General features: G+C 40.0%; 1 protein-coding gene across 4 annotated transcripts in view; it reads left to right on the top strand.

The window, feature by feature from the left end:
* LOC140480468 (tolloid-like protein 1) overlaps window positions 1–25789 on the top strand; it is a 339587-nt gene that overhangs the window by 222584 nt on the left and 91214 nt on the right. For all 4 annotated transcript variants that reach the window (XM_072575408.1, XM_072575486.1, XM_072575570.1 and 1 more), the window contains 3 exons: window positions 10552–10667; window positions 17040–17142; window positions 19464–19580. In XM_072575408.1, the coding sequence (XP_072431509.1) occupies window positions 10552–10667; window positions 17040–17142; window positions 19464–19580 (336 nt within the window). The remainder of the gene's footprint in view (window positions 1–10551; window positions 10668–17039; window positions 17143–19463; window positions 19581–25789) is intronic.

Here is a 25789-nt window from a genome sequence, read left to right as displayed (position 1 = left end):
TCACAGGCAGATGGGTCTTGTCTTAGACGTAGTGCCTGGCATCTATGTGCTGCATATGCTACTTGCCACTTATCATCCCAAACCTGAATGTCATCCAGGTCTTGATGTACAAGGAGACAGACAAACTCTTATTGTCTCATATTTTAATCTTGGCTAATTAGTCAATGCCTACCTAAAAATATATCAGAGGAATGTATTCACTTCCAGTTGGCAGAGATTGTAAATTGCTGACAATTTCCAATTGGTTGTGTTTCAATCCATTTCCCTGCCAGGCAAAGGCAAGTCATAAAAATCCCAAATACCTGTTTAACTGCATATTCTTGAACAATTAATGAATTGTACTCTGGAAATAAAAAGTTAGTTATTAATGTTATGAAGTTTGATTTATTGATCAACCTTGAATAATTTCAGAAATATTTTGAAGTTGCGAGTTAATTATTTGCAATCCATTTGCTGCTAAATTGGGTAGAAAGTCCAATTGAAATCCAGCAACTTTATTTCTGCTAGTGTCAAAACTCTCCTATTTTGAACTAAGAATTTTGGGGCTTATTTCTATTCTAATTTTTTTAATATACCAAACCACAAGACAGAAATGGGGACATGATTTTAACATTCAAAGACATATTATCAAGCTGCAATGTTACAGATACCACTAGTTCAGCTTCATTGCTCAACTTACTACTGAACCATGTTCCTGTTTTCTGTCCATTAACCCTAAATACAATTTACCTTGTCAGAAAGGATAGGGATGAGGGTAACTGTCAATTTTCATTTTTTTTCCCACTGTCTACGCTGAACAGCAAGGTATTATGAATGCCAGTGAATGTACCACTTTGAGTCAGAACAACATGCCTGAATTGGTAGGCAGAATAAAAGTGAACAGTTCATTCAAAATAGCCAACATTTAAAATAAAGTGTGTGCAAATTGATCTGAACTCTGGATAATGGCACAACAGACCTAAAACTGATGTTGTGTGTCAGATCATTGTAAAAGTCCTGATGTATAGACCTACATGATAACTCTGTCAGAATTTTAAGACTTTTGATGGCCAACTCTGTCGGGCTTTTAGTAGAAGCGAAAGAGTACTGTGAGCTAATCTGTATGTTTACTCATTAAACAGTAAAGCATCCTCAAAATGAGCAACTTTTTCCATTTCATTGTTTTCACCTACAGTGCAAATACACAAATTTCATAAGTTAGAAAAACGAAGCCGTTTAATGTTATGACATCAAACTGAATACTAGACTATGGGTGGAATTTTCCCTTCCTTGGTGTGGTGTAATAACAAGAATGGTGGTAAAATAGAATGGGAGCAAAAAACTCAATATTTATATATTGTGAAAAAAATTTCTAAGGTTCATATCAAGCCATAAATATTGACTTTAGAATTTTGCCAGTGACTATCTTTTTTGCATGTATTTGCATCTTTTTAAAACCCCAACTTGCTTTATTTTTCTCTCATTTTCTATATTTTGGTCCTTGAAGAAATGAGACGATGCATCTTCCTGACAGGGAAATTGGAACAGGTAGTTGCTGGCTCAGGCTTGCCTCCTGATTGTTGATAGGGATGAACATGCATTTCATGCATCTGCAAGATACCTTTTGTAATCATATGCAACTTATGGCTCACAGCTTCCTCTCTTTTTTTTTAAAATGTTCGCTTACTTTACTACTTACTTGGAGGCTGTCAACCTCTATATACTTAACATCAGTTTCTTAGCTCAAGCTCAGTATTGCTATCTCTAACTTACAGGCTGCCAGCATTTGTGTGGACCACATTGGTTCCTTAGCATATTCGGTCCTTACTGATTGGTTGCACGCTGCCAACCTCTGTGGCTTACATTGCTTTTTAATTCAGAGGAAGAGGCAGGTAGCCTCAGGTGGGGAGCACTGAACACTTAATTTATCAGTCCGATGAGGCGGGGGACAAGTTGCTGTAAGGCATTGTCATGCATCAACATCAATGTCCATCTGACAGAATGTGCCAAGTGGTTTACAAAGCAAGCATTCCACACATCGTAAATAGTGTGGAACCTCATGGGGAATTGTTTTGGGCTGGAATTCCAAAAGGTGAGGAGCAGCAGGTAGGGTGGCACTTTGGCTCAGTGTTTATCATTGTCCCTAGTGCTCTGAGGCTTCAATGATAAACATAGGTTCAATTTCACCCTTGGGCGACTGTGTAAACTCCACACAGACAGTCTTCCTGTGTCTATGTGGGTTTCCTCCCACAATCCAAAGATGTGCAGGTTAGGTGGATGGGTTTTTTAGCATGGCCAAATGTCCAGGGATGTGAAGGTTAGGTGGATTATCCATGGGTTACAGGTTTGAGATTGGGGGGGTGAGTCTGGGTGGGATGTTCTTCAGAGGGACAGTGTGGACTTGATGGGCTGAATGCCCTGCTTCCACACTGTAGGGATTCTAATGAGACGCTCAATGAGCTTGCAGTAATTTTGGCTTTGTGGATGTCAGATGATGTTAACAGTAGCATGGGAGCTTCCAAAATCATGAACTTCGGAAGTAAAGTGGGAATGTTACTAGTTATGTGAATAACTACAGTTGAAATTTACATCTGTCAAGACTTCATCTGGGTGACCAGGACAGCAACACTTAGTCAACATGAAGTTTAGAGACCATTCTTGCATAATGGACAGTCATGCTGAAATGGATCTTTTGTCCTGTTGGATCAAACACCAAGGTTGCAAAAAGTACTCAATGGGTGAAATGGCATGAAAGTGAGTGGGTGGGTCAGTTAGCTTTTTAACTTTTGGATGGAGTAAAACTCTTGAGATTGAAGGTCCTGCCCTGGGCAAATTCAGTAATCGTGCCTCCACTGATTCAGTAATGTCACCCAATTTGCATTTTACAGCTAGGTCATTCATTGTACACATTAACCCTGTTATATCAGCGAAGCAACGAATGAAAACAAGACACTTAACAAATGGAGATCACAGTCACTGGATTCATTGTGGCCTTGACACAGCTCAGAAGACAATATAGAAGGAGACAATGACTATAATTTTGAAACCCAGTTCCACAAGAATAGCAACCACTAGCGATTGCCGCACAGCCTGTATGTGGGAAAGTAGTGAATGAGGATCCAGCTGGTGGCCAGGAGAATGAAGACACTCTATATCTACAGGCCTCACTGTCATTTTCTTCAGCTGTCTGAAAGATCAGGCAGGAGGCTGGAAGAACACAGCAAGCCAGGCAGCATCAGGAAGTGGAAAAGTCAACGGTATATGTGTAACCCTTCTTCAGTCCTGAAGAAGGGTTACACCCGAAACGTTGACTACTTCAACTCCTGATGCAGCCTGGCTTGTTGTGTTCTTCCAGCCTCTTGCCTGACCACTTTGGGTTCCAATATCTGTGGGGCTTTTTTGTCTCTGAAAGATCACGCAAGCAACAATTAAGAATGTCATGCCTCAACATTTCTAAACCATATGATGAATAAGAGGAAAATGTGCTCAGAAGGACTGGATGGCAATTCTGTAACACTAGGTATCCAGGTCACACCTGCCATGAGTTGCTTCAAAGAGCAACTCAGGACCTTTGTGGCATTTCCCAACCATAAACACAGAGGGTATTTCACTGATATTATTTTCCTCCAAGGACACCCTTCATTTCCACCCTCTGTGATGATGAGAGGCTGATAGCTTAGGCAGCTGGATGTAGATGAAATGAGGAAATGACAGCAAACCTTTGAATATGAAAGTGAGGCTGAGGATGAGAAAGTTGACTTGGAGAACCATCAAAGAGTACGACTGAGAAATACACCATAGAGCTTGAGAGATCGGAGAGAATCAGATTGAAGTCCACTGTAATGGCAGTAAACAATTGCATAAAAGTTAAAAATAGGCTCTGTGTATATAAAAACTGCCTGATTTGGCTGGGAAGTAACTGCGTGATCTTGATTGTCTGTGGGAACCATTCTTTTAAGTAATTAACACAGACCTATCTGGGGTTGTTTCAACTTCTTTTCTGCACAATGGAGTGTCTGGAAAAGCAATGAAAGTACTACAAAATGGTGATACAGCATGTAACCAAAATAGCTTGTGACAGCATGATGGCGCAGTGGTTAGCACTGCTACCTCATAGCGCCAGGGACCGGGTTCAATTCCAGCCTCGGGCGATTGTGTGGAGGTTGCACATTCTCCCCGTGTCTGTGTGGGTTTCCTCTGGGTGCTCTGGTTTCCTCCCACAGACCAAAGAAATGCAGGTTAGGCGGATTGGCCAGGCTAAGTTGCCCGTAGTATCCAGAGATCTGCACATTATGTGAGATAGCCATGGGAAATAAAGAGTGACATGGATGTGGTTGGTCTGGGTGGGATGCTCTTTTTTTTTGGAGGCTTGGTGTGGACTGAATGGTCTGCTTTCACACTGTAGACATTCTATATTAATATCAGAGACTTCTTCTCACTCATTAAATTTTGTCTCACTTTTTGGAATTTCCCCCAGGTTTGTGAGATCAGTGCCATTGAATCTGACATAAAGTCCATATATATAAGTGCCTGCCATTCAAAGTCCCCAGTATGATGACAAGGCAGTGATACTCATTAGTTTGCATATATATATAAAGTAGTTTAAACTAATAAATTTGCCTAATAGATTATGTATATATTAATTAGATTAAGCCAATAAATTAGCAATATATTGAAGCTCACGTGTCTTTAATTGTTTTGATCAGACTTTAAAGAACCCATTAGGTACTTCCAGTTTAGCAATATACCCACTACAAGGATGAATGAGCTGAGTTTGGACTAATTGTTTAAGATTCTGATGGTAATATGACCAATCACCCCTGTTTGTTCCAAAAGACATTATTTTGCAGCCTTTGATCTTTGGTGTTGATGAATAAATGTCTCCTTATCTATGTGCTATCTTTGGACAATCCTTGTTTAAAATATCTACACACACAATCTTTTAATGACAATTAAGAACAAAGTTGTCAGTGAGTATGTGCGCCAGCCTGCTAATGAGGATAAGGCCAGTGACTCTTAAGGCAGTTAAGCCTCTAATGACAGATAGTTGGTTGAGACAGATCCTGAGGAATCTCCGTATGATGTTTCCATTGTTAGTCACCCTTCAATGTTTCAGAGTGTTTGTGGTTGCTAAGTTGCCCTGAAATGCATTCTCACAGCATTGAACCTGTGAGAAATTTGCACCGCAATTGTTAGAAAACGAATGTGCAATGAGAGGAACTGCTCATTATATGTCTCCCAGTGTTTAATGGCAGAGCTGTCCCTCGAAATGCTGATAAATAGAAAGACTCTTTCCCTGCTGAAAGATGTGGAATCATGGCTGATTCTGTACTCTCACTCTTAAGGTGGACAGAAATGTGGAATGATGTATGCAGGCCAGACCAAAGCATGTTTTCTGCATGTTGTGTTTAGTCTTGGTGATCTCCATACTTAAGAGCAATATAGTCATTAGTGTCTAGGATGTCTGACGTTTGAGGATATCTGCAGCTAAAGAACGAACTATTATAGGGGTCTGAGTAACTCCAGCAACAGAGGGATTTGTAGCAGAATCAGATGAAAAGTCCAGCAAGGTTGATCTCAACATCAGGAGCAACTTGATGCATCTTTTTGCTGAGCAGCAAGATACCAACTATGACATTTTTTGCTTTGTTAATTGCCTTATTAATGGCCCAACATACCTCATTCATATTTTGCTTCTTATTTTACAAAAATGTCAAACAAGCAAGACGTCGAGAAATCTCAATATGGAATACAGTAGATACTGGTGACATCAGCTTCCTACTGGCTGGAAACAGCCTCCATGTTGCTCAGGTCCAGTTAAAATCTGGGAGCATGATCCAAGGGCTCCAGCCGCATGCACCCCTCATTCATTGACATTGGCACCTTGCAACTGCTAACTGTTCACTACCAGAGTGGTTAGTGCTGATCGAGGAGGGAAATGAGGTGTCTCAATTGAGTAGGAAGTGTAGAGGGTAGGAGGGTTCGTAGCACAGAGGATAATTGGTCATGCTGTTGTGATAATTTGAGTTGTCGTCCATGAGCCATGTGATATTTGTGTGAGCAGTGGTTGAGTTAGATTGTGTTGGAAACGTAAGTTGGAAAAGTGATCTGTTAATAAGGACTGCCATTGTCCCCTCCAATGCCTGCCATTGCTGCCTCTGAAGCAGTGAGTGGCTGGCTTTACTGGCATCACACTCCACAGTGCAAGGGGCAGGATCCGAGCCTGCAGCATTTGACGTAGTAAGCAGCTGAAGGGTGCCAGAGGTATGGAAGGCAGAAGGTCCAACAGTGTCTAACACCAATATTTCCTCTTAGCTGCATGGCTGTGTGCCCACAGCACTGCTTCAATTGTCCATACATGGCGATCAGGCGAATCCCGCCCCTCCAATCACCACCAGGACAAAACCCCACTGGTCCTCACCTACCACCCCACCAACCTCCAGATACATTGTATCATCCTTCGTCATTTCCGCCACCTCCAAACAGACCCCACCACCAAGGATATATTTCCCCCCCCCCCTCCACTCCCCTATCAGGGTTCCAGAAAGACCACTCCCTCCGCGACTCCCTCGTCAGGTCAACACCCCCACCAACCCAACCTCCACTCCCGGCACCTTCCCCTGCAACCGCAAGAAATGCAAAACTTGCGCCCACACCTCCCCCCTCACTTCCCTCCAAGGCTCCAAGGGATCCTTCCATATCCGTCACAAATTTACCTGCACCTCCACGCACATCATTTACTGCACCCGATGTGGTCTCCTCTACACTGGGGAGACAGGCCGCCTACTTGCGGAACGTTTCAGGGAACACCTCTGGGACACCCGTACCAACCGACCCAACTGCCCTTTGGCTGAACACTTTAACTCCCCCTCCCACTCTGCCAAGGACATGCAGGTCCTTGGCCTCCTCTATTGCCAGACCATGGCAACACGACGCCTGGAGGAAGAGTGCTTCATCTTCTGCCTAGGAACCCTCCAACCACACGGGATGAATGCAGATTTCTCCAGCTTCCTCATTTTTCCCTCCACCTCCCCCCCACCTTTATCTCAGTCACCAACCCTCGGACTCAGCACCGCCTTCTTGACCTGCAATCTTCTTCCCGACCTCTCCGCCCCACCCCCACTCCGGCCTATCAGCCTCACCTTAACCTCCTTCCACCTATTGCATTCACAACACCCCTCCCCCAAGTCCCTCCTCCCTACCTTTTATCTTAGCCTGCTTGGCACACTGTCCTCATTCCTGAAGAAGGGCTTATGCACGAAACGTCGATTCTCGTGCTCCTTGGATGCTGCCTGACCTGCTGCGCTTTTCCAGCAACACATTTTTCAGATCTGGTCAGTGTTGACTTCCAGTTCTGGAAGTCGCTGCCGTGCACAGACAATGCGTAGAAGTCTACACACAAGAAAATAAAACGAGTAGAGCAATAGCCAGCTCTTCTGCCTCTCTGGCTGCACCGTTACCAGGGACAGTTGACCAAGAGCTAAGTTGTATCACTTAAAAAGGTGAAAAGCAGTTTTCCAAAAAAAACCATTTTCACTATAGATGGGAAAAATCAGCCATCTGTACAGGGTTGCATGACTGAAATATCTCTCAACGTAAGCTCACGTGCTGAGTTAAGGGAGCTCAATGCAAACTACCCTTAGCAAATTGCAGATTTAAGGTTTTAAGTCCTCAACAAAATTATCAGTTTTCCCTTCTTGTGTCAGTAAACAGCGTTTTGAATGAGTGATTGTTTAAAATCAGATCATTGGCTGGTTGTAGTAACTTGTAGGGAAGAATGGATTAATATGTACTACAAAATAGGCCAGAGGATCAATCATATGCTTTGTTGCTGCCATATAAATGGTTTTGTGTCAGAGAGGCTGTTTTTACTATTGGTGTGTAGATGAAGACAGATTGGGTGCAGTGAAGTGTGACTGACACAGACGAACCTGGTGGTGTAATTATCAGAGGAATGTTTAAATTCTGTCATCTCAGACAATCTTTTTAACACCCAGTCTCTTGTCTCACATTAAATTATTCTGTACTTGCTTGACTTGTATGGTATGATAAGTTATGCAGTTATTTTTCTGTCTTCACTTGCATGCACTGAACAATTACTTCACTATGACTGACTCCCTCAGCAAAGTAGCAAATTGAGGGTAGAGTTTTGGTTCATAACCCCCAAGATGTTTTCTAATCAACCTGTTCAGACATTTTATGACACATCTGCAGCACGTGGGACTTGAACCTGGGCTTCTGGGTCCAGAGGTAAGGATATTACCACGGTACCATAAGGGTCTCTTCAATGACCCCAATTCCAGGGTCGAATCAGGTTCAATCACTTAGCAGTGATTTTACTTGACTTAACCAATTAATAGTCAAGTGAAATGTTCAGTATTAAATGAAGGATTTTGAGTGAACTCTTGAAGCAGGAGGATAATAGATGGCTTTAAGAGAGCGCTGTGGCACAGTGGTGGTATCGCTAACTCTAGGCCAGAAGATCTGGGTTCACATCCGACCTGCCCCCAGACATTGTAACTTGTCTGAACAGGCAGATTAACAAATATCTAGAAGGCTCTCCAGCATGGAAGGAACTGCAACCAGCCATTGCAGATAAGAGACAATGAGCTGGAGGTATCTTCCCAGCGGCTTTAAAAACATTGAAATAAAATATTGGCTAGAGCTGCCAGCCCCCATTGAGGAGGTGGAATATTGTGGTGTATAGCGGCACCTGGGATCAAGTAGATGAAAGGGCCTTGAACTCTGCTAGTGTAACAGTAGGCTGACACCAAAATTCTGGCCTTCACAGGCTGACTGGAAAATTTCAGTTGGGCTTTCATAATTGGGCATTATCAAACCTGTGGATTTCATTTTTCAGGTATCTACTACTGATAGCCCTTCTAAAGTATCGTGGAAGTGGAGAGAAATCTATCTGTGAAGGTGCTGGTGGAGGGGCTGGATGGTATTAGCAAACTGATATTTTAGGCAACAGTGTAAAATTAAGTGGATGCCTACCTCCCATTTTTACCTTCATATCATCTGAAATTTAAGTCCTGTCGGTTCACACTTTTTAGTAGGTTTTTGACGTTGAATGCAGCCAATGGAAGAAAGTATACTGAATCCTTATCAGCTGTACTGATTCCATTGAAAAGCACTTTGAGTACTTTTAATAGGAAAATTCAGGTGACTTATGTTAGTTATAATCGCCACAACCTCACTCTGCATTGTTATAACTTTGGTCAATCTGTTTTATTATTAAATTAAACGTGACTCATGAGAGCAAGGCAAACTGCACTGCTGACCTTTTCTGAATGGTGTACCATGAATTCTTTTTAAGTTTGTTACATTTTTGTTGTATGGCCAAGCATTCAAAGAGTTGACTGTTTTAGCATCTAAGCAAGTAAAGTTGTCCCAGTTGAATCTAAGCGCATTACTGACTGTTTGCAGCTGCATTGTATGTTTACTGTTTACTATATTTGGTATCACTTGTCATCTTTAATTTGTGCTTAGTTACATTCTCCAAGGCTTTAACAATGCCATGTTTCCTACTGACAAACAGATGATGTCTGAAAAACATTGTTATTCATCATGCTGTGATAAAAATGCTAATCTTATGTGGAAACCATTCAAAATCACTTTAGAAATATGGAAGGTTGTAAATAGTTCATGAGGTAAAATTAATGTAGATTGAAGGTCACCAAAGTAAGTTTACTGCTGTGATGGCAGCAACTTATATGATTAATACTAATCAAACCCAGTGGTACAGTAGAATTAATCCATCTCCCATTAGCCAGTGAAATAATTGACAGCTCAAACTATGACTGCACAGATAACTATCTATTATTGCACAGTATTTTGTGCTTTAGATTAGTACTTTCAATACATTGCTACTTAAATAATTCTATCTATTGAGAATATCAAGTTTTGCTTTCTTGCTGATAACAATTTTGCGGTGGTTTTGATTTTATTTTTGTTTTATAGATGGGTTTTTTTTCCCTTATTCAAAAGTAATCAGCTATGTTTGAGGATATTGTCAGGCTGCCCAAGAGTTCTGTCCATAGCACCTGTTTCAGGCCCAGCATGATCTGTGTTTTCTGAGTGAAAGCATAGACCTCATTCTGGACTGAGTGAAGGCTCCAGGAAGAAAAGAAAGGTAATTGATTCCCTTGGGATTAATTACCAAAACAAAGTTGTCCCTGTGCTCCCCACAGGGAATGAAAATAAATATTTTATCCATTTCCTTTAGTTCAATTTCAGTATTATAATTCCCCTCAGAGCAACATGTAGTCATTCTGAGCTGCTAATGAGAGTAGTTTTAACCCTTTGACCCCATACGCTGTCAACTACCAATACAGAATAGGGGTTGAACTTAAGAATATCTTCACAGTAGGAGCTTCGAGGCCAATATGGTTGAAACTAGTACTGCTGTCTTTATACTGTACAAAAGAACCTGACCATAAAATGTCAGATTTTAATGTTATTAAATATGGTTCAAGATCTTGTTTGAAATCCGTATTTTAGTTTAGCAGTTGGAACTGAACTTAACAGTTAACTAAAACTATCTTAAGTAATCTTTTTATTTTCTTACAGCCTGTGGTGAAACTCTTCAAGAGTCAACTGGTAATTTCTCATCCCCAGGATTTCCTAATGGGTACCCTTCATACACCCATTGCGTTTGGAGAATCTCAGTTACACCTGGTGAAAAGGTAATATATTTTTGAATAGCCTCTGGTATTCTATCTCTACAGAATTACCATAGATGCTGTCTACCCTACTCCATATTAAAATCCTCACTTGGAGTTCATTTAATCAATTTAAGGGCAAGAATATTATGCTGGTGAATGTACTGTAATAGTAACTGTTTTGCCACATGATGCAAACAGTTATTGTTGTGTTTGTGATCTCAGGCATGTACACACTTTGTGGGTTACCACTTACCTAGCACCTTTTGTCATTGTGAAATGTCTCATGACAGTTAATCTCCCTGTAATTTTTTGATGCCTTTTATTGGCAAACACAAAGTAGTTGCTGCCTTCATGTAATCTTGACACATTTCATATTATACGACGTCAGAGCTTCCATCCTTTGTCTTATCATGTACCAGTCGTGACAGCAAGTTATGAAAAAATCAGCTATTAATTTGATCAAATACCAAGTGTGCATTCATTGGCTACTTAAAGGCCTCAACTGGAACCTAACCTTGCACTGTACATCGACCGAAAAATCATTGGAGTTCAGTATAGATAGCTAGTCTGAATGTTCCGACATAACTTTATGACCTTTCCTCTCCCATCTGCAAACTGGCCCAGAAGACAAATTAATTGAAGAATGGGATTAAGTCATATACACTGAGCTTTAGTATAATTCTTATAGGGGCTCTTGTGGCATTGTGGTACTGTCCCTATCTCTGATCCACCTGCTCCAGAGATGTGCAATAACATTCTGATTGGGTTGATTATAGCAATATATTTAGCAGCAGAATGGTCCTTGCATTCAGTACACTGCTCAATATACTGTGCCTAATTTTTCGAGGCAGCGGATAGTCACCTAAAGCAGCTATTGGGACCCTCGCGTGTGTAATTTAATCCTGCAGCGGGTGATATGTTAGAATGTCTGGAACAATTGTATATGCTGCATGGAGCAATCTGGGGAACCGTGCTCTAAACTTTTCAGCAGCTAATGCCGTCACCCAAATAAGCTAAGGTTTTATAAAAAGTAAATGTTTTGTTGTATTCTTATTGCGTCAGGATCTGGATCTCTTTCCTGACTCCAGAGTCATTATGACTGGGATTCTATCACCAATTACCCCATCTCATTTCTGCTTCTTGAAACTTCCTCCTGGAATCCATCATTGCTACTAAGGCAAGCAACATGACTTCTACATTTTAATAGTGCTAATTCCAGGTGGAGGCATGGACTGAAAACTGTGCATGAATGATTTATCACCCGCCACCCCCCCCCCCCATTGCCGGTGGCTTTCGCTCAGTCAAGCGCACAAATTAATCAGTTTGAATCATAGGATCTGTATGTTTAAGGTGCAATATTTATCTTATCAAGATATTTACTTAAAGATTAGAAAATTATATCCTATGTTATGAGCATTTGCTGGAAGACTTGTCACATTGGGGTTGAGTTGGTATGTAACCAATACATGGATAATGTGCTAGTTGTAGACTCAGTGCTTTGACCTTCCTCCTCTTTTAGTTTTGTTCTGAAAAACTATTTTCTGGGAGTTTTTATTGTTTAATTGCTGACTGTGTTAGCACTTGGCAGGTGTAGGAAGGAATTTTTGTGGAAGAGGTAGGGACGTTGAACTGAGAAACTTCCTAACTTAGCAGACACATCTCTTTTAAAAATTCCTCTACCTTCAACATGTTCACTCTGGTAATCCAGTGGGTGTGGATTCAGGCCCAATGCTGTTTATAGCAGGCTCAAAGGATGATAGAGGTGGTCAAATGGCTAATGTGCCACTTCCATTCAGTGGGACATTAAGCCAGGTGTAATAGTGAATGCCAGGTCTTCAAACACACCCTCTCCCTTCCATTTCATATGAAATTATTGAACCTCAACACCATGCTTCTCCATACGTTCCATTGTTTTCCATTGCTGCCCACTCACTCTCCAGTATGACAAACCCAGGATATCTTTCAAATAGACATTGTCATTCTGACATTCTTCATGCTGGAAGAAAAACATCCTCATTCATAGAGACCATTTACAAAGAAACAATACCCTGAAGTGGCAGTGCTGTTATAAAACCAAACAAGCACTTATTCAACATCAAAGACAAATAATCCATTGACTTATCTCTTCAATTATCAGTCAAAATGTAGTCACATTCATTTGCTAAGGAAGTGATTTTTGATGTTTTTGAAATTCAGCCAAGCATTCATAACCGATAACTTATGACAGCAGATATTGGAAAATGTTAAAAGAAAATGGAATCTGAAAGGGAAACTGATAAACCAAAATTTTTTTTCCTAAACTGTTCCAGGTGTTCTATCAATCAAACAAGTTCAAGAGCTTTATATGGGAAAGAAATATTCAAATCATTTAAATCACTTTTTAATGACACTGGAGTTCTCAAGCTTTTTTTTTCTTCTTCTGTTTTGAATATGTAGTTGTGCTTTCCCTTTTTCTTCAGTTGAAAATGACGGTAATCATTTGAATGCTTGCACAATTCTAATCAATGTAATGATCAACTTACCTTTTTCAGGGCAGAGCCCTATAATCACTCACTGCAGTGAAAATGCATCTAACTTAGAATACTGCATATATCTATTGGAACTGATTTTTAGGGGGCAAAGGTTGTTTTAGTGTTAATGCATTATTTTTTGAGAAAAAATATTCATTCTATTGACATATCAGAATGATGATAAATACTGAAAGAGTTCCAGTCAGATGACTTAAGACATTCTATCTGAGACATTATGAGCTTAACTTTTGATCAGGACTGTGTTGTAAAGCATTTTACATCTGCTGCCCAGTTCATCAGTGCGGAGTAGTTCCTCTGTTGTATGGGGAGACTGCCAGGTGAAATCTGGAAACCTCTCCGGGTGGTTGGGCCATCCCATTTGGTCCACACAAATTCCCTGCCTGGTCTGTGCAGCAGTGGCACTGCCTGTTCTTGTCACTCTCCTATCCTGACTGGCCCTGGTGTCCCCAGGTTCCATTTACTTGGTTGAGAAGACAGCATCCTACCATGGTGTCCTGTTCTTCGAAATGCAGTCCCAGTCATTGCCAGTGCTGCCCAGTAGAACTGCTAGACCGTCTGACCTTCCAACATTTAGATCAATCATCACTCCCTGGGGTGAACAGTTGTTCCTTATAGGAACGGTAGCCAGTTATCTGCGTGCGCTCCCCCCACCCCTTGTAAAATGTGATATGTGTCCCTCAAATGAATGAGGTGGGTTCTTCTGGCTTTCTGGATTGTTGCTGGGATTGCACAAAATCAAACTCCGCCCGTTGTCCGCAGTGTGATTTTTTTTTTCAGCCTAATGACTTGCCTTGGAACTGGGATAAGTACTAATTTGAATGAATCAGAAAGACATGTCAGATACTGCAAGAAAAAGTGCTTGCTTAACAGGGCTACAACTTGAAATTGCTTTTTCAAATATGCTTGAAGTAAATAAGAACATCTAAAGACGGTGTCTTAAATTACGTAACGCTTTGGGGCAAAGACCATGGATTAACACTTACAAACCAAAAAATGATTACATTTTTGGCCTTTCCTGATGCTGTTGGGTAAGTTTATTGTAGTAACGTGTTGCTGGTTTTGTCACTGCTCTCCTATTAGATTTCAGAGAGGGAAAAACCCAAGCTCAGTTACAAAAAAAATGCCATGATATTGATGTTCACCACAGGACCACTCGTTCTACCAACTGGAAAATAATGTCAGCAAGAGCTTAATATCAAAATGTGCATGGAGAAGATCTGCATTGTTTTACATTTCCACATCGTCTTACTTGACAAACATTGCCAGTGTTGTAAGCTCAGCCCTTTTATTCACAAAAAATTGCCAAGAGAAAAATATGAAAATACTATGCATAATGATTTCAAGATAAAGCAAACTTTGGATTAGGTTGGTAAATGTTAAGCTGATTCACTTGGATACCTCCTATAATTCTCTTCTCCTGCAACCTTCCCCAAATGACTTGCCTTCAAATAACTTAAAGGCTTCTCATGCAGTCAGTAATGAAAAAGAATTCCCCTTGGACTGCATACACATTCTATCTCCAGAGTTCATTGTCTTTCAGATTGATTATCAGTCCTCCCCTTTCTTCTGTGCCTTAGCCTCCAAGTTTGGCTTAATTAGGATAGTGAAACTAAAACTTTCAATGTTCCGAGGACTCAAGAATTTTATAAAATTTTTCAGATGAATGTTGTGAAAAAGAGAAAATAAATAGCCTGGAACAGTTAACTTGCCACCTGGACATACTGTTAATTGTCCGTTTTAGGCACACAGCAATTTTTAACACCATTGATCGGTCCTTTTCGACAACTGATCCGCAATGCTAATTTAATGCTCGTGCAACATGTTCAAAATCCAGTCCAACATTTGTTTTGGTTGAAAAATTGTCACTTTTGATTAAGTGCTATTTTGAAGACAAGGACAGTAATTCCTGCTGTGTGGAAAACCTTCAAGATATGCATCTGGCAAGATTTTACATTATCCTATACAAACGCAGGAGAACATCACAAACTTTGTTTTTGTTGTGACCTTTTTGAGGCTAAATTAATAATACTGTAATTCACTGCAGCTTTCCAATTAAATAGTCTGAAGTTTAGTCCTAATAATTTATAGGGTTTTCTATGTAAACACTCTGGAGTTTGGTCAAATCCAGTGATTGCAGAAGAGAATGCAATATTGCCATTTTGTTAAGTTGAAGGTATGATTGAAGTGAGAATGGAAATTGTAAAGATGTTGGCAATAATTTTTCAGACCTCCATAGAATTGGGATGGTGCTGGGGGACTGGAGAGTTGCACATACAATGCCCTTCTTCAAAAGACAGTTTAAGAATAAGCCAAGCAAGTACTCTCCACTCAGTTTAACTTTAATTGGGAAAGTCTGAGAAGCAATAACTTGGGACAAAATTAATCCTAACATGGACAAATGTGGAGTTATTTAAGGAGAGTCAGAAAAGATTTTTTTTAATGGGAAAGATGATGTCTAACTAACTTTCTGTTGATTTTTAAAGAAGCATCAGAGCAATGTTTTTTGATGTGGTGTACATAGACTTCCTGAAGCTATTTGATACAGTGTTGCACAACAACTTGCAAGGAAACTTAGACCTGATGGAGTGAAAGGGACAGTAGTTACATGGTTGTGGAGTGCACTGAAATATAATGAGTATAGTGTAAGATTTGAAAAGGCTATAGTTTAATTAGTGAAGTGAACAAATAGGTGGCAGATGGAGTTCTATTTGGAGAAGTGAGAAGTGATAGATTTTTGGTATGAAGAACATGGGAAGACTGTATAAATTAAAGTGTAGAAGTTTAAAGAAGGTAAAGAAACAGAGGGACCTGAGTGTGTTTGTGCATATCGTTAAAGATGACAGGACAGGTTGATAGATCATTTAATAAAACCTTATCTTAGGTTCATTTATTGGGATGTTCAGTATAAGAGCAATGTTAAACTTGTAGAAGACACTAGTTTGTTCTTTAGTTGGAGTATTGCAACCATATCTGGGCACCACGCTTTAGGAAAGATGTGAAGATATTGAAAGAGTGCAGAAGAGATTTATGAGAATAGATTCAGGGTTGAGTAATCTCAATTATGAAGATAGATTTGATAAGCCAAGAGAGTTGCTCTTGCAGGAAAGAAGGCCAAGATCTCAGAAGAGATCTTATTGAAATGTTCTCAATCATGAGAGTTCTAGATAGAGTAAATAGAAAATGTTCTCACTTGTGAAAAGATGGAGAAGGAGAGGACATAGGCTTAAAGTAATTGATAAAAGAAACAGTATTGGTATGAGGAACAGCTTTTTCATGCAGAGTGTTGAGGTTCTGGAATGCACTGCTTGTTAGTGTGGTGGAGGCAAGTTCATTCATGCTCTTCAAAAATACTTCATTTCTTTTCAAATAACTATCTATGTGCAGTTATGGGACAAAACCACTCGGGGAAATGGTCATTTGGAGAATTGGCACCAAAGAGACACTATGCACTGAATGACTGTTTCCTGTACCGTAACAATTCTGTGATTAGCATGTCAACCTAATTAGAGTTTCTGGGAATGTTGTTCATGAGCCAGAAATTATCCATATTGCATTGGATCTCCACAATGTACAATTTAAAAGATCCTAGATTTTCTCTTCACTGTTGACGTCTCGCTGACACTGATCTCTATCCATTTATAAATGAGCACCTAATTTCGCAAAATGTAAAATCTTAAAAATATATGTGCAGACACAAGGTTTAGATGATCTTGTCTTCCTCTTGGGCAGTGCCTCAGGATTGAGGATGGTTTGTTTCTATTCTAATTTGGTGAGAAAATAAGATATCCAACATGAAGTTTAATTTCTCCAGTTTACAAATTTGGAAGGTAGATTATAATGATTCTGTTCACTTCTGTTCCAGATTGTCTTGAATTTTACAACCATGGATCTCTTCAAGAGTCGCCTGTGCTGGTATGACTACATAGAAGTACGAGATGGCTATTGGAGAAAGGCACCACTTCTTGGTATTGAATTTTGTCCAGTTAGGACATTTTAGCTGTGCCATAAATTTGAGGTTTTAACAGCAACCTTTTATTACTTCTGAAAATGATAAGATGTCCCTTTCCTTCCCCCACTTCCCCCCACTGCCCCTCTACCCCACCCCACCTAGAAGAAAAGAAGATTGCAGAAATGTTTTAAAAAAATTAAATATTTTCCACTCCCTAATCATTCCTGGAATTTCGATAACGCTGGCATTTGCTGTCTATCATCTTTTATTCTGAAACGCAGATGCTTGTTGTGATTACTTACAAACCTTGTGACTTTGCAGGGTGGTTAAGGACTGGATTTTTTTCAATGACAGAGCTTCCTCCTCCTTGTGAGAATGGTGGATGAGCATCAAAGTCAAAAGTTCTGCCAGCACACGACACATCCATAGGGATGGGTCACATTTCACCTAGCTGTGTTTCGTAGAGATAGTTGTCTCCATAATGAGCAACTCTCCATCATGTGATTTGATGACCTAGTTGATGAAATGAGGCATGCAGAGATTAGACTAGGTAGGATAATGTGGATTTAGTTAAATAGTCAGTACCCTTTTGGAGAGGTAAGGATGTGGTCTTTGGATGTGGTCCTGGGAAACATTTTCAAGAGGTTAGGCACCTTTTGGAGAAGTCAGATATCCTTTTGAGATGGTTTAAAATAGGCATAAAAATGAGCTAAATCCTTTGGAACTGTCAAAAGGAATTGTTGCAAGTGTCATGAAAAACTGTGAAACTATTATAGATTTTAAGGACCTGTACCTTTATTTCATCTCAGCATGTGACCTGAGGTCTGCCCATGGAGATACTTAGGTGAGTTGGTATGGTAGATGCAAGACAAAAGGGTTGAATTGGTGAGAAAGTGTCAGCACCAGTTGGTTCTAAGATGGAATAGGGTCTAGTGTGGAGTGGCACAGTTTGGCATGGAGGTTTATGAGAGGTTATAGGGTGAGTGAGGCATGGGTCAGCAGAATTGTGGAGCCAGTAAATATCCTGACTTCGTACTCCTTACCCAGGTGTGAGAGTCTTGGGAATGATGTTAACTTGTGCCTTCCTTGCACGCTTCCCCACCCCCTTTCACTGGATGGTAATAGTACCTAAGACTGATTTAAAATTGGACAATTAGACTAAATAACTATGCAAGTAGCCAAGATTCATTCTTTGGTTTTGTTTTGTTAGAAATATCATCAGCCATCGCCATTCCCTAACTGGTCTTTCTTCTCAGGGACTTTTGATAGTTCTTTTAATCATCCTGCATGGACATGTTATGGCACACCTTTGGGAAAAATGAAACTTTAACCCAGACTTTCTTGCCCCAGAGGTAGGGGCGATACCATTGTGATACAAAACCTGTACCTAAATTTATGACCACCGGTGAATCCTTCATTTACACCCACCAAGCTGAATACAAACAAACAGTTACTCATACAATTAAATCATTCTGGGTAATGCCCTTCGCATTCATATAACTGCATTTAAGAGCATGTAATTACACCATTAAAGATCTTCAGGATTATTTAATGGGAATAAAGAAATGTTTGAAACTTTCTTCTTCATGAAACTATTTTGCACATACACTAAGTGTATTTTTATGGGCATGAACTCAATCTCTTTTTTTTCCATTATAATCATTTGTTGCATGTTCCTTGATGTTTTTATTCAATTACCTTTTTAATATTGATATTATGACCTGCAATAATTGCAGGATGTTTTGTTATCTATTTTCAAATGCTCAGACAAGACGTTTTTTTTTCCCAATGTGTTATCTCCACAGATGCCCTCATTAAAAGTAATATTTCCTATAACTGTTAGCATTTTTTTAAGCAAAAAGACCTCTGATGTCACTGAGAGCATTGTCAAAAAATTATTAATACAGAAGAAGGGATAGTGTTTCAACAATATCCCTTCTTCTGTATTAATAATTTTCAGTAAGGAGATCTTAAGTGTTGATTACCCTGTTAATTTTACCAGCACAAAGTAAAATAGATTCAAAAACCAACAGAACTGGATAAGAAAAACACCCAAAAATTGGTAAATGAATCAGTTATTGTTATTACAGTTTCCTCCAGGAAGACCAGTGTAATAAAACTTTAAGAATTAGTCATGTCTCTGGGGAGCGATCACCAGCAAGAATAATGTTGACAAGAAAGAACACAATGATGCATAAAACAAACAGTAGCGTGATCTACATTGAAATTACATACCCATGTGCTTATGTCTATTGTTGATTTAATTGTTTTATAAATGTAATTTTAATTTGGTTTAATAATGTATTGATTGTTTTATCTGAATATTTCTAAATCCAGGCAGGTATTGCGGTGATAAACTACCTGAAGTTCTGACTTCCAGTGACAGCAGAATGTGGATAGAATTCCGTAGCAGCAGTAACTGGGTAGGAAAAGGTTTTGCAGCAGTGTATGAAGGTAGACATTCAATTATATCGCTGGTTATTATTCATTGAAATGCTAAGCCATTAGTTTAAAAGTAATTGTTTATGTTTATGTCTTGCTTTAAAAATACTTTCAGGAGTTTCTCCAATCACTTAGTCAGCCAGCTATTTGCTGTGTGAGGAATCTTTCTGTTTGCAAATCAGCAACAGTGATTGTAAATCAAAATAACAATGTTCATGGAGCATTTTGGAGTGTCCTGAGGTCATGATAAGCCTAAAACGCTATAGTTGAACTTGTGACAGTTATGCCCTGGGATGTTCCAAAAGCCTTCACAATCAGATAGCATGACTGCCGTTATGTTGACAAATGCAATAGCAATTTTAAAGCAATTTCCCACCAATTCTAAATTATTAACAGACCTGCCAATCTGTTTTTTGGCTCATGGATTAATGTTGCTCAGAATGCTAGAACTCCCTGCTCTTTTTCAGATTGCGTCATTGGAGTCTTTTACACCAACCTAATCAATGGCACCTCCACCAATGCGTCTGTACTTATTAGATTGGTGCTTAAATCTTCTCGTAGTTCCCAACCACTTCTGTTTTGATTGGCTGCTGACGTGACATGTGTTGCCCATTAAAGGATGGGCAGTTACCATTTAGTGTTATCCTGTGCTATAAACCTCTTCTCTGAATGTGAATGGTGTGCTTTTATTGCTACCTTGGACTCCTGGAGTCAATGGGGTTAGGAAATGTTCTTATTGCAAGAGAAGCACAACAAGGAATTCGCAGCACTTGAGATTTCTATTGCAATTTCAGATCTAATTCTGTTCTCTGATTCTAACATATGATAGGAGCATTGGTCAGGAGTTGTGGAGAGATGGTGCTTGAGTGGAGTTGGCATGGTTGGCTGTTCAGTTCCAAACAAAGAGTTTAGTGGCCACAAATATACCAGTAGGTGGGTCAGAATCCCCGCTTTGATCTTGCACACTTCCAGCTTTTGCAGGGAAGCATTTTGAATTGTGCAGGAAACCCCTGTGAGCCGGTAGGGTCAATATTTAAATATTCAAACAAATGTGACATTAGGTCAGGATTTTGGCAATAATTGCCAGTGTGTGGGTTTCTACTTGTATGGAATTTGCCAGGAGTCAACAAGATGAGACCATAACTTTGAGGAATTGATAAATAAAATTGACTGGAAAAAACCTTTGTAACTATTGCATAGCCTCTCGCCTGACGTGTGAAAGACAAATGATCATTGTCGTTGTCTGGGAATCTGATCTCAGTGCTTTTCAGGTGATTTCCATTGACCATGGGCTCTACGTCCCTGCTGCCAGCCATCCCTATAATGTGGGAGTTAGATATTCTTTCATCAACCTGTTCAGATGTTATGACACACCTTTGGAAAAGGTGGGACTTAAACTCAGGCCCAACTAGCCCAGGGTAGAGACACTATTACTGTACTGAAAGAGCCCCAGTCTGGGAGGGATACGCTGGTACAGAATAGACTTTTGATGAGGAACCAGTTGAGAAACCACAACAGCAGCAACATATCGAAATATACCAACAACACCAGAAGTAGCAATAACACCAAATATTGATTTGTTTCTCTGTAACCATGTACTTGTCACAAAGCTGGCCCCTTTTTCTAAAAGCTGTTCCTTTTATCAAGGATACTACATCCTTGTTTGTTTTTTCAGAGGGATCATAAAACCTTCCTGCCTCCGAGGTGACTAGTTTGGTACAGAGATGAAAAAGGATGTTGAGAGGCCTTTTGTTTATATGTAAACAGATGAGACTTCAGGCCAAAGTGGTCATGTTGTAGAAGTGACCTGCATCATGGAAGGGGAGTAGTCAGCTCTCTAGCTGAACAGTTCAGTCCAGAACTAGCTAGGAGTTCAGCTATATGGAAACAGGCTGCGAAACTCTCTTCCTTCTGCCCTTCTAACTTCAACCTGTAAGCATTTGTTCCATTTTTACTGTTTTTTTTAAAGGAGTTTGCTTATTGGGACTGTTATGTATATTCGGAACAGCATAATTAAGTCTAGCAGGAGTTCTTTACTTTGTTCTTTGTGTTTCTTTGCGTTATTTTGTGAATAAATTTTTGTCTGCTTTAAAATCTGATAGTCAACCCAGCTAACGTACTCCAGGTAATTTTCACTGTACACTTACTGAAGCAAATTGCAAAATTATGGTCTGGGCTGTCTGTTTGAGTGTTTTGAGTGGTCTGGCCTAGTCCATAACTTACTGTTCTCCAGATTATTAGAACTGGGTACAGAACTCCAGGTTGAAGAAAGCAATAACCTCAAATCAGGATGTGCAGGAAGAGGTTCAGTATCCTCAGTTTGGAGAAACAATGATGCAAGAGACTAAGTGTCTCATTGCATCTGTAGCCTCCTGGCAAAGGACATCTTTCAAGAGGACCAGAGTTGCTAATGGCAGTCAAGGTTAAAAATGCCCTGAATTCAGTTGTCATACCAGGAATCTGTCAGTGAATCTCCTGGATCTCTCAATTTGCTGCCACAAATGTATCACCCAAATGAGCGATGTTGTGTTTTCCAGGTCTACATATTATACCCAATTGACACTAACGAGTGAATCACATTGGAAGTGCTCCCAAACCATTGCAGTGGATGGATTCATGCAATTAAGGAATCATTGACTGCACACATGTGGCAACTATGGTACCCTCAGCAAGCCTAGATTCATTTTTTTGGAAAACGTTCCATTCCCTCCGTATGCAGTTGAATGCGACTACAGAAGGATTATTTTGCATGTCTGTGCAAAATTATCCAGAAGTCGCAACACCAGGTCCAACAGTTTTATTTAAAATCACAAGCTTTCTGAGCGCTGCTCCTTCGTCCAGTGAAGTGGAAAGAGGAACAGGGACAGAATACATAAGCTAAGAGATAATGGCAAGATAATTCCAGGTAATTAAGAGTATCAACAGATAAATGCTAATAGTGTGAACAGAGCATCGACAGGTTGAGTAACAAGTCTTTCCAGGTAATCGAGAGTGTCAGCAGATTAATACAAACAGTGTACTAAAGTGTCGACAGTTCAATAACAAGTGAAGGGATGACCTAAGAACTGATTAATTAAGGCAGAGAGATAATCACAAATAATCAAAAGTAAAGTGGTGCTAGAGACAAACCAATTGGCTGGAATAACATGACTAGATATCAGAGTCACATGATGAGAATCTAACACTAGTAATAATTAATCAAAAACTGTACAAACTAAAGCAGAGAGATAATAAGTAATTAAGATAATGTGTCAAAACAGGACAGTTAGGAACATTTTACACAGAACAATATGGTGGGGTATACGCAGTGTGACGTGAACTCAAGATGACGATTGAGGCCGTCCTCATGAGTGTGAAATTTAGCAATCCGTTTCCACTTGGCAATTCTGCATTGTTGTGTACGTTGAAGGCTGCCTTGGTAAATGTTTGCCTGAAGATCAGAGGCTGAATGTCCTTTACCACTGGAGTGCTCCCTCAACTGGGAGGGAACATTCCTGTCTGGTGGTTACTGCACAGTGTACATCTCAGTGTCTGCATGGTCTCACCAATATACCATGCCTTGGGACATCCCTTCTTGCACTGTGAGGAGGACAAAGTTGGCCCAATCGCATGAGTACGTATTGTGTACATGGTGGGTAGTGTTCTTAATTATTCGATTCATAGGTCAACCCTTCACTTGGTTTTCAACGGTAAATATCCTATTCACACCATTTGTATATCTGCTGACACATAGAATAACAGATCTTTGCAGGTAATCAATGTTGACACCCTACTGTCACTATTTGTACTTAAATGTTGATACTCTTAATTACCAGGAATTATCTTGCCATTATCTCTCAGACTATATATTCAGTGCATGTGAGCTTCTCTGCACTTCACCTGATGAAGGAGCAACACATTGAAAGCTTGTGATTTTAAATAAATCTGTTGGACTATAACCTGGTGTTGTGTGACTTCTGACTTTGTCCACCCTAGTCCAACAGTGGCATCTCCACACCAAAATTATCCAGGTGTCGACTGTATTTCTTTAATAATCCACAAGTCCCATCGGTTAAAGATATTACTTCTCCATATTAGATAGCCCCCAAAGGATGAATTAATAACCTGTAGGAAGATCCTACCACTGATGCAGGTCAAAGATGCAACAAAAGTGACACGGGTAATAAATGAACAAATTGTCAGCTGTTGAAGATACAATTTAGGGATGCCTGGACAGATTTTGATATGAGCTTCAATACACACCAGCAAGTATTTTCAGGATAAACTTCTGTTCCAACCCCAACATAAGTCATTCCCTCATTTCAAAAGCCAAGGATTGTATTTGAATATTTCTCTCTTCTTCCATCCTGATCACCAGATTTCCAACTTACTGTTGGTAACTGCCCAAGTTTCAAGTGGGTCTGTTGTAATAAAAGTCCAATGATAAGGGCTCTTATAGTGCAGTAGTAGTGTCTGTACATCCAAGACAGCAGACTCATTTTAAAGTCCCACCTACTCTAAAGATGTGCCAACAGTTTGATTTAGAAAAATTGAAAATTCAAAGCAAAAATCCTGTGGCACAGTAACAGAAGCCTGTAGTTTGGAAGTTGAATGCAGTAAGTGCTACCAATAGCTTGATTTAATTCATCTCTGTTGCTTTCATTACTGATAATTCACTGCTGAGTTGAGAACTTTGTGATAAGATAACTGATGACAGTGTGGCCAGATTAATCCTTGCCTTTGACTTCCTATCGTAACCCAATTACTCTCTTTAATACTAAATATTGTGAGTTACTTAGAATTGGGGATGGCTTTCTGGTCCAAATAATAAGTTGTTATGGAAATTCTTCTGCTGAAATGAGTTTGCAGGGCTTCAAGCAACTGGAATTGGCCCCTTAGCAACACAACGCAACCATAGCAACAAGGATTAACAAACAGCTGTCAATTTCTCACCACGAGGAAAGTTGTTCTTCATGATGAGAATGAGGCCCTGAGATTGGGAAGGAGTGGATGGATTGCTGATATCAGACACTAGCATCAAGGAGTTCAAAATTAATCATCAGACATTCTAATTACAATGAAAAACAAACCTGAAACTCAATGCTTGTATTGAATTCAAAATATTACTTGCCTGACATGAGAAAAAAGTGCTCAGTAGTTAGAGAACATTTCCTACCTTTGCTAAGCCCCAAAATGTTTTATTTCATTCATGAGATAATGACATCACTGGTAGCTAGTTACCTGCCTGTTTGTCCAATGTAGTGTGTGTTACAGTTCTTGCAAGGTATTTTGTAAATGATATTAGCTTTGCTTGTTGTCTGCATAGGGTCTTTCAAGTTCATTAGCTGCTGTTTTAGTGTGTTGGTGAGTTTGTGGGCTACCATGATGCCAAGGGGTTTGAGTAGTCTGGCAGTCATTTCTGAGACATCTTTGATGTAGGGGAGAGTGGCTAGGGTTTCTGGACATGTTTTGTCTGCTTGTTTGAGTTTGTTGCTGAGAGACACAGTGGCTCAGTGGTTAGCACTGCTGCCTCCCAGCACCAGGAACCCGAGTTTGATTCCACCCTCTGGCGACTGTCTGTTTGGAGTTTGCACATTCTCCCCGTGTCTGCGTGGGTTTCCTTCAGGTGTTCCGGTTTCCTCCCACAATCCAAAGATGTGCAGGTCAGGTTAATTGGCCATGATAAATTGACCATAGTGTTAGGTGCATTAGTCAGAGGGAAAGGAGGGTTACTCTTCAGAGGGTCGGTGTGGACTTGTTGGGCCGAAGGGCCTGTTTCCACACTGTAGCGAATCTAATCTTAAAAAAAAGTCGGTGGACTGTGTTCATTGGTACCCATTCTTTTTGAATACACTGTATCGGTGATTTTCCTCTGCTCTTCGTAGTTCCTTTGTGCTGCAGTGTGTTGTGGCTCATTGAAATAATGTTTTAATGCAGCTTTATTTGTGGGTGTTAAGATGATTGCTTCTGTACTTCAATATTTGATGCATATGCGTTGTTTTCCTGTAGACACTGGTTTGAAGTTCCCCATTGGCTCTTTGCTGTACTGTGACATCTAGGAATGGCAGTTTGTTGTTGTGTTCCTCCTCTTTGGTGAATCTTATGCCAGTAAGGGTATTATTGATGGTCTTGAAGGTTTTCTCTGATTAGTTTTGTTTAGTGGTGACAAAGGTGTCATCCATGTAGCAGACCCAAAATGTGGTTGGATGGTTGGCAGAGCTGTTTGTTTGAGTCTCTGCCTT

Source organism: Chiloscyllium punctatum, chromosome 1 (genome assembly GCF_047496795.1).
Source record: "Chiloscyllium punctatum isolate Juve2018m chromosome 1, sChiPun1.3, whole genome shotgun sequence".
NCBI classification, from domain to species: Eukaryota; Metazoa; Chordata; class Chondrichthyes; order Orectolobiformes; family Hemiscylliidae; genus Chiloscyllium; species Chiloscyllium punctatum.
This window is presented reverse-complemented; position numbering and strand designations above follow the sequence as displayed.